At 43.8% G+C, this 10,288-nt stretch overlaps 1 protein-coding gene across 1 annotated transcript; it reads left to right on the forward strand.

The window, feature by feature from the left end:
- On the forward strand, positions 1-9,250 carry LOC137299607 (N-acetyllactosaminide beta-1,3-N-acetylglucosaminyltransferase 3-like). The gene is made up of 2 exons (XM_067968478.1): positions 1-85; positions 7,411-9,250. The coding sequence occupies exon 2, from the start codon at positions 7,532-7,534 to the stop codon at positions 8,600-8,602; it is 1,071 nt and encodes a 356-aa protein (XP_067824579.1). The 5' UTR covers positions 1-85; positions 7,411-7,531; the 3' UTR covers positions 8,603-9,250.
- The last annotated feature ends 1,038 nt before the right edge of the window (positions 9,251-10,288 follow it).

Here is a 10,288-nt window from a genome sequence, read left to right on the forward strand (position 1 = left end):
CGTGCACACACAGACAGGCGTCTAAGTCCTGATTGACATAGTGTTATAATCTCTGAGTACAAGATGAAATGGGCATCCATATCTGGTAAGGTGATCTGTTTATGTATTTTGCTGCTAAACCAGAGAGTGTCTTGGTATTTAAACGGTTACATCTTAATTCCAGAGGAGAGGCGGGCAATAAATGGTGGGTGTTCTCATGGGTTTAGACTTTGGTGAGGCAGGTATTGTAATCTGAAGCTACTAGCTTGTAAAGATTAGAAGATAACAAAGTGGAAAGTGTATTTTGGCTTCTACGTTGCAAGAAAGCACAGTTCTTTTTGGTTTCAATCTATAGTCTTTCTTTGAGATTAATATATCATTAATGACTGTGCTGTGTTCTTTCCCTGTGTCGGTTGGTGAAATGGTTATGGTTTTCCAGATTCAGTTTATTTGTGGTAGGGGGAAGGGGGGAGGGGGGGGGGGAAAGGGAGGGGAGGAGAGGAGAGGAGGGGACGGGGAGGGAGGAGGAGCGGTGGAGGTGGGTAGGGATGGGGAGGGGGGAGTGAGGGAGGGAGGGGAATGGAGAGTTGGAGGGGGATAGGGGAGGGGGAAGGAAAGGGAGGAAGGGGGAGGGAAGGAGAGAGAGTGGGAAGGCGTAGAGAGGGGGAGGGCAGGGGAGGAGAGGGGGAGGAGCGAGGAGGGAGGAGTGGAGGGGATTGGAGGGGGGAGGGGATGGTAAGAGTGAGAGAGAGGAGATAGAGAGAGGGTGAGTGAGAGTGAGAGGGGGGAGAGAATGAGTGGGAGAGAGAGAGAGAGATGAGAGGGAGAGGGAGAGAGAGAAGGAGAGAGGGGGAGAGCCTGATGTTATCTGTGTGGAATCAAGTGCAGAATCATTCTGGGCTTTTAATAAGATGGCCAAACTTTCAAATGTGCACTGGTGGTGGAAAGTGAGATCTGTCAGCCACACGTATGGGGTAACGACTGGTGAGCTGGTTAAGATTCTGTGTCCAGTAATGGGCAGAGAGAGGTATCACAGGCACCAAGCCCTATTTCCCCGTACATGAAACTGATGGGTGAGGCTCCCCACAAACTCTTGGTATCAATGGAGATAACTTTGTTGAGTTTGAGAGTGACATATTTAAGTCTGAAATTAGAGTGTTAAGCTTAAATAAAGCCAATTACATAGGTATGAGGGGCGAGTTGGCTAAGGTAGATTGGGAAATTAGATTAAAAGGTATGACGGTAGATAAGCAATGGCAGACATAGAATCATAGAAAGGTTACTGCACGGAAGGAGGCCATTCAGCCAATCGAGTCCATGCTGGCTCTATGCAAGAGCAATCCAGCCAGTCCCACTCTCCCGCCCTTTCCCCGTAGCCCTGCAAATTTTTTTCCTTTCAAGTACTTATCCAGTTCCCTTTTGAAGGCCATGATTGAATCTGCCTCCACCACCCCCTCGGGCAGTGCATTCCAGATCCTAACCACTCGCTGCGTAAAAAAGTTTTTCCTCATGTCACCTTTGGTTCTTTTGCCAATCACCTTAAATCCATGTCCTCTGATTCTTGACCCTTCTGCCAATGGGAACAGTTTCTCTCTATCTACTCTGTCTAGACCCTTCATGATTTTGAATACCTCGATCAAATCTCCTCGCAACCGTCTCTGTTCCAAGGAGAACAACTCCAGCTTCTCCGGTCCTTCCACATGACTAAAGCCCCTCATCCCTGGAATCATTCTAGTAAATCTCTTCTGCACCCTCTCTAAGGCCTTCACATATTTCCTAAAGTGCGGTGCCCAGAACTGGACACAGTGCTCCAGTTGTGGCCAAACTAGTGTTTTATAAAGGTTCATCATGACTTCCATATTTTTGTACTCTGTGCCTCTATTTATAAAGCCCAGGATCCCGTATGCTTTTTTATCCACTTTCTCAACCTGTCCTACCACCTTCAACAATTTGTGCACATATTCTCCCAGATCTCTCAGTTCCTGCACCCATTTTAGAGTTGTGCCCTCTAGTTTATATTGCCTCTCCTTGTTCTTCCTGCCGAAATGTATCACTTTGCATTTTTCTGCATTAAATTCCATCTGCCATGTGTCCGCCCATGCCACCAGCCTGTCTATATCCTCTTGAAGTCTATCACTATCCTCCTCACTGTTCACTACCCTTCCAAGTTTTGTGTCATCTACAAATTTTGAAATTGTGCCCTGTACACCCAAGTCCAAGTCATTAATATAGATCAAGAAAAGCAGTGGTCCCAGCACTGACCCCTGGGGAACACCACTGTGCACCTCCCTCCAGTCCGAAAAACAACCGTTCACCACTCCTCTCTGTTTCCTGTCACTTTGCCAATTCTGTATCCATGTTGCTACTGCCCCCTTTATTCCATGGGCCACAATCTTGATGATAAGCTTACCATGCAGCACTTTATCAAACGCCTTTTGAAAGTCCATATCCACCACATCAACTGCATTGCCCTCATCTACCCTCTCTGTTACCACATCAAAAAACTCTATCAGGTTAGTTGAACACGATTTGCCTTTAACAAATCCGTTCCGGCTTTCCCTAATCAATCCACATTTAAAGAAATATTTCAAAATTCTCAACGAATATACATTCCATTGAGAAATAAAAACTCCACGGGAAAAGTGATTGATCAGTGGCTAACTAAAGAAGTTAAGGATAGTATTGTATTAAAAGAAGAGGCCTATAATGTTGTGATGAAGAGTAGTAAGCCTGAGGAGGGTTTTAGAAACCAGCAAATGATGACCAAAAAATTGATAAAAAGGGAGAAAATAGAATATGAGAGTAATAGCAAGAAAGATAAAAACAGATTGTAAGAGCTTCTACAAGTATGTAAAAAGGAAGAGAGTAGCAAAAGTAAACGTTGGTCTCTTAGAGGCTGAGACAGGAGAAATTATAATGGGGAATAAGGAAATGGCAGAGACGTTAAACAAATATTTTGTATCACAGAATCATAGAATCATAGAAATTTACAGCATGGAAGGAGGCCATTCGGCCCATTGTGTCTGTGCCAGGCAAAAAAGTGCTATCCAGTCTAATCCCACTTTCCAGCTCTTGTTCCGTAGTCTTATAGGTACCGCACCTCAAGTGAATATCCAAGTAACCTGTAAATGTGATGAGGGTTTCTGCCTCTATCACCCTTTCAGGCAGTGAGTTCCAGACCCCCACCATCCTCTGAGTGAAAAAATTTCTCCTCAACTCCCCTCTAATCCTTCCACCAATCACTTTAAATCTATGCCCCCTGGTTATTGACCTCTCTGCTAAGGGAAATAGGTCCTTCCTATCCATTCTATCTCGGCCCCTCACAATTTCATACACCTCAATTAAATCTCCCCTCAGCCTCCACTATTCCAAAGAAAACCAATCCAATCTTTCCTCATAGCTAAAATTCTTCAGTCCTCGCAACATCCTTGTAAATCTCCTCTGTACCCTCTCTAGTGCAATCATGTCTTTCCTGTAATGTGGTGACCAGAACTGTACTCAGCACTCTAGCTGTTGCCTAACTAGTTTCAGCATAACAGTTTCAGCATAACCTTCCTGCTCTTATATTCTGTGCCTCGGCTAATAAAGGAAAGTATCCCATATGCCTACTTAACCACCTTATCTACCTGTCCTGCTACCTTCAGGCATCTGCGGACATGCACTCCAAGGTCCCTCTGTTCTTCTACACTTCTCAGTATCCTCCCATTTATTGTGTATTCCCTTGCCTTGTTTGTCCTCCCCAAATGCATTGCCTCACACTTCTCCAGATCGAATTCCATTTGCCACTTTTCTGCCCACCTGACCAGTCCATTGACATCTTCCTGCAGACTACAGCTTTTTGTCTTCACAGTAGAAGACATAAAAAGCATACCGAAAATAGTGGGGAACCAAGTGGCTAATGAAAGTGCAGAACTTAAAGCAATTAATATCAGTAGAGAAAAAGTACTAGAGAAACTAATGGGATTAAAAGCCAACAAATCCCCTGGACCTGATGACCCACTTCCTAGGGTTCTAAAAGAGGTGGCTGCAGAGATAGTGGATGTATTGGTTATGATCTTCCAAAATTCCCCAGATTCTAGAACGGTACCAGTGGATTGGAAGGTAGCAAATGTAACAACACTATCCAAGAAAGGAGGGAGAGAGAAAACAGGGAACAACAGGCCAGTTGGCCTGACATCGGTCGTCAGTAAAATGCTGGAATCTATTATTAAAGACTTGGTAACAGGGCATTTAGAAAATCATAATATAATTATGATGTGGAGATGCCGGTGATGGACTGGGGTTGACAATTGTAAACAATTTTACAACACCAAGTTATAGTCCAGCAATTTTATTTTAAATTCACAAGCTTTCGGAGGCTTCCCCCTTCGTCAGGTGAACGATGTGAAATAAAATTGATTTAAAATAAAATTGCTGGACTATAACTTGGTGTTGTAAAATTGTTTACAATAATATAATTAGGCAGAGTCAACATGGCTTTATGAAAGGGAAATTGTGTTTAACAAATTTATTAGAGTTTTATGAGGATGTAAGTAGCAGGGTAGATAAAGGAGAACCAGTTGATGTAATATATTTTGATTTCCAAAAGACATTTGATAAGGTGCCATGTAAAAGGTTGTTACACAAGATAAGGGTTCGTGGGGTTGGGGGTAATGTATTAGCATGGATAGAGGATTGGTTAATGGACAGAAAACAGAGAGTAGGGATAAACGGGTCATTCTCAGGTTGGCAGGCTGTAACTAGTGGGGTGCAGCAAGGATCAGTGCTTGGGCCTCAGCTATTTACAATCTATATTAATGACTTAGATGAAAGGACCGAGTGTAGTGTATCCAAGTTTGCTGATGATACAAAGCAGGGTGGGAAAATAAGCTGTGAGGAAGACACAAAGAGTCTGCAAAGGGATTTAGACAGGTTAAGTGAGTGGGCAAGAAGGTGGCAGATGGAGTATAATGTGGGGAAATGTGAGGTCATTCACTTTGGAAGGAAGAATAGAAAAACTTGAATATTTTTTAAATGGTGAGAAACTATTAAATGTTGGTGTTCAGAGAGATTTGGATGTCCTCGTATAAGAAACACAGAAAGTTAGCATGCAGGTACAGCTGGCAATTAGGAAGGCAAATGGCATGTTGGCCTTTATTGCAAGGGGGTTGGAGTACAAGAGTAAGGAAGTCTTACTACAGCTTGTACAGGGCTTTCGTGAGACCACACCTGGAGTTTTGGTCTCCTTATCTAAGGAAGGACATACTTGCCTTAGAGAGGGTGCAACAAAGGTTCACTAGAATGATTCCTGGGATGAGGGAGTTGTCCTATGATGAGAGATTGAGTAGAATGCGCCTATAGTCTCTGGAGTTTAGAAGAATGAGAGGTGATCTCTTTGAAACATATAAGATTCTAAGGGGGTTTGACAGGTCAGAAGCTTAGAGGTTGTTTCCCCTGGCTGGAGAGTCTAGAACTAGGTGTCACAGTATCAGGATAAGGGGTCAGCCATTTAAGACTGAGATGAGGAGGAATTTCTTCACTCAGAGGGAGGTGAATCTTTGGAATTCTCTACCCCAGAGGGCTGAGGATGCTGAGTCGTTGAGTATATTCAAGGCTGAGATCGATAGATTGTTGGACTCTCTGGGAATCATGGGATATGGGAATCGGGCGGGGAAGTGGAGTTGAGGTCGAAGATCAGCCATGATCTGATTGAATGGCGGAGCAGGCTCGAGGGTCCGTATGGCCTACTCCTGCTCCTATTTCTTATGTTCTTATGAGTCACATTCTACTTCAGTGGCCTGGAATTTCTTGGAACGTTTTAGTATAACCACGGCATAAGACCGTGTAACTGACTTGCACCAAAGCATTGCTATGCCTGAATTTCCTCTATCATATGGGCCACTTCCAAGATCCGTCTGACGAAGCCCCCTGCCGCTCATTTACAAAGATTCTCCCCCCACCCAGATAAAGACCAGCTCACGTGAGTTTCCTGCATTTACGCCAGTAATGTGCTGGTGTTGATTTACTCCCGAAATTGGAGAGCAGCAGGACCCGATATTCAAAGTGACTGCATTTCTCGGGTCTGAAGCTTTAATTATTTTTAGGAATGAGTCACTTTTATAACTATTCACGTTTCCTTGATCAAAAAATACCCTTTTTATTACCTTCTATATAAATGTCAGGACTGTAGTCATGACGTTTAATTCTATCAGTTTTGTTTTGTACGGAACTAAAGTGCAACTGCAGAGTTCTTAGAATCACTTATTTCTTCAATTATTATACGATTGACTGAAATCGAGCTTGATGCATTGGTTAGCAGAGATTTTGCAATATATATCGAGATAAATCAAATATTGGCCCAATTCAGCAGTACATTTATAACGGTGGTTGTATGAAACCATGTGATCCAGTTTTAGCTACTATTCACATCTGGTTTTCTAGAAATTTATATTTGGACCTTCTGAATTAGTTGCACTTATGAAAGACTGAAATAGTGAGCAACAAAGTTTAATTAATCGACGGGGGACGGGGTGGGGGAGAGAGAGAGAGGTACTGATGTCGGAAAATCCAGGTTTCGGTGTCTGGAACTATTTGAAGTGTAAAGCAGGCAGCTGTCTCAAACAACAACAACTTGAATTTATACAACATCTGTAACGTAGTAAAACGATCCAAAGTGCTACACAGGAGAGTAATCAGACAAAAATAGACACCGAACCAAAGAAGGAGACATTATGGTAGGTGACAAAAAGCTTGGTCAAAGAGGTAGGTTTTAAGGAGGGTCTTAAAGGAGGAGATCGAGGTAGAGAGGTTTAGAGAAGAAATCCCAGAGCTCAGGGTCCAGACGGCTGAAGGCACGGCCACCAATGATGGGTTGAAGGAAGTGGGGGATGAACAAGAGACCAGAGTTGGAGGAACGCAGATTTCTTGGAGGGCTGGAGGAGGTTCCAGAGATAGGGAGGGGCGAGGCCATGGAGGGATTTGAACACGAGGATGAGAATTCTAAAATTGAGGCATTGGTGGACTGGGAGCCAATGTAGGTCAGAGTAATGCTGGAAATAGACAGCAGGTAACGTTAACCTCTGTAAATAGGAAAAAAAAACGTTAAGGTTTCAGGTATAACTCCCTGTCGGAGAGTTCAGAGGAAGCGCTATAGAAGAAACTAGTTTCTGTTCATTTACAGATGCTGACTGACCTGCTGTGTATTTCCAGTATTTGCACCTTTTATTTGACTGTTTGATACAAAACTGGACCAATGGTACATCCTACTTGTGTGTTGTGGCTGAAACATTTTGTGAAAATATTCTGATTATCCTAATTTAATTCTGAGCCACTCCGTCAATCTTGTTTTTTTTAAACGCTTTAGGACTTCCTGAGGTCGTGAAAGGTTCTATATAAATGTAAGTTCATTCTTTCTTTTCTTTAATTCACCTTTTTTTCTCCCTCTGTTCACAGGCAGAGAATGAGAAAGCAGCGAAGATCCCTTGCAAAATGAGCGCTGTTTGTCATAGGAATTCTGGCATTGGTGTTCATTTTCAGGAGTGAAGAACTACAACGACAGAGTGATGATGTTCCAATGGAAACCATCCAATCCTCCAGATTACACAACGTTATCGCCATCAGTGCAGAGAAACCAAAACTTGCATCTACCTGCAAAGAAAACAGAACTGTCTTGGACCTTCCAGAGTTCATGGAGCAGCCACAACACATACAAAACTATTTGAAATATAAGCACTGTCGGGAGTTCAACATCGTTCAGAATGTTCCGGACAAGTGCGGGGGTCGAGAAAGGTCACAAGATGTCTTCTTGCTTCTGGTCATCAAATCCGACCCCTTTAACCACGACCGGCGAGATATGGTGAGGAAGACCTGGGGGAAAGAGCGAAAATTCCGAGGGGTCCAAATAAGGAGGGTCTTCATCTCTGCCGTAACTCCCAACCAAAGGGAGTGGAGGAAACTGAATCGATTACTAGCTATGGAGAATCGGGAACACCAGGACATCTTGCAGTGGGACTTCCTGGATACTTTCTTCAACCTCACCCTCAAACAGTACAAGCTGCTGCAGTGGGTGAATGACTATTGTCCCAAGGCTCAATTCATCTTCAATGGAGATGATGATGTCTTCGTCAATAGCGACAACATGGTCGATTATTTGCTAAGTGTTGAGGAGGGCAAAAAGGGAGGACAGCACCTGTATGTTGGATATCTTATTTACGGAGTGGGGCCGATACGGGATGAGTGGAGCAAGTACTACATCCCAGAGGTGGTGACCACCTCTCGATCCTACCCACCTTACATTGGCGGAGGGGGCATACTCATGTCGTCGTACACGGCCAAAGTCATCTACGGCGTCTCCCGAGAACTCGAGCTCTATCCCATTGACGACGTGTTCTTTGGGATGTGTCTGGAAAAGGCCGGGCTTTCTCCGAAGTCGCACATGGGATTCCGGACGGCCGGAATGAGGGTTCCATCTCCCCGAGAAGACTCTTTCAATCCGTGCTATTACCGCGAGCTACTGCTTGTGCACAGATTTCAGCCTTACGAGTTGCTGCTGATGTGGGACGCTGTGCACAACATCAGCCTGAAATGTGCTCGTTCACCACAGAGGGCAAAATTAGAACAAAAGAATGGAAAAAGCATTTGGTGATTCACTGCAGGAGACATTGGCAACATTCTGATTGGGACACGATCTGTTTACATGTGTATTTAAACAAAGTAGTTATAAATGAAATATGGGAACCTTTGAATTATATTTCTGAGTGGCCCTGAGGGGGATATCTTATCCAGCAATTCTAGATTCGCTCTGATTCTCTCTCTCCCCCACCCCTCCAAGATGGTGAATGTTGGCAGGATGTCTGACCACAAGTGGGTATCTCAGCCCAGGCCAATTCTCATCTCACCCAACACCCCATAATCACACTTCCAGCAAAGGTCACTGCAGAATGATCAGGAGCAGCAACTCTGGCTGATTGTTTATTTATTTGCCCTCCCTCACACCCCAACCTAGGGGAACTGAGGCCAATTGTAGAACCTCTACTGCTGCTCTTACAGATCGGCTCACTCTGCAATGATTAGGTATGGACACACCACCATGGTGCACGTACACACTGAGCCACCAGGCCGAACAATATTTCTATTTATTTTGCCTTTTCTTTCTTCCACCCCCTCCCCCAAAGCGTGCAGGGGTTTGAATGATGGTCTTGCAATCTTTGTGTAAGATAATCTGTGATACTGATGTACTTCCCTCCTTCTCCCATTAAACAACTTGTTTATATGGTTCATACCGTTTCTGAGACAAAGATTTTTGGTAGGAAAATCAATGAAACATTTTCTCATTCTATATGAAAGATTGTTTTGTCTTCCATTTAATATGTATGTACAGATTCATGCCATTCCTGGCCAGAATGGGCAGAGAGACATCCTGTTTTGCCAATGTAACTACAACCAGGGATGTGAAAGCATCATTTCTTGGTGTTTGCTCAGGTATTGATCTTTGACCATTAGCATTTAAAGAAAGTAAGAACTTTCATTGATATAGCGATCCTGGGACTTTCCAAAGCACTAGTTGTCAGCCATGGCTCAGTGGTTTGTGCTCTTGCTTCTGGAGGCAACAGGTTGTGGTTTCTAAATCCCCCTCAGAGACTTGAGCACATAATCCAGGCTGACACTCCAGTGCAGTACTGAGGGAGTGCTGCACTGTCGGAGGTGCTGTCTTTTGGATGAGATGTTAACTGTGGCCTTGTCTGTCCACTGAAATAGACGTAAAAGATCCCATGCCACTATTAGAAGAGGAGCAGGGGAGTTCTCCCTGGTATCCTGGGCCAATATTTATCCCTCAACCAACATCACTAAAACAGATAATCTGGTCATTATCTCATTGCTGTTTGTGCGACCTTGCTGAGCGCAAAGTGGCTGCTGTGTTTCCAACATCACAAAATGACTACACTTCAAAAGCACTTAATGGGCTGTAAAGCATTTTACAATTCCTAGCTTAAAGAACCTCAGCTAGTTAGGTAGGCTTAAGGACTTTGGTCCATTTACTTTAGGGCAGCCTAGACTGAGATACGATCTGATAGAGGTCTATAAAATAATTAAAAGGCTGGATATCCTATTGAGAGAATATTTCAGTTTAACAGATTGGGGAAGACCAGGGGACATGAGTTTAAACACTTGGTCCATGTGATCTCCTCGACTGGTTTCGATCGCCTGAGAGGAATTTTCCAGAGTATTGTTTCCCTCATTGCCCCTGGGATTTTTTCTCTGTTTTTTTGAGTGTGTCCATTTATACAGGTTTCACTGTACATCAGGGGTAGCTCGAGAACAGGGCACAGGG

This window comes from Heptranchias perlo, chromosome 29, assembly GCF_035084215.1.
Source record: "Heptranchias perlo isolate sHepPer1 chromosome 29, sHepPer1.hap1, whole genome shotgun sequence".
NCBI classification, from domain to species: Eukaryota; Metazoa; Chordata; class Chondrichthyes; order Hexanchiformes; family Hexanchidae; genus Heptranchias; species Heptranchias perlo.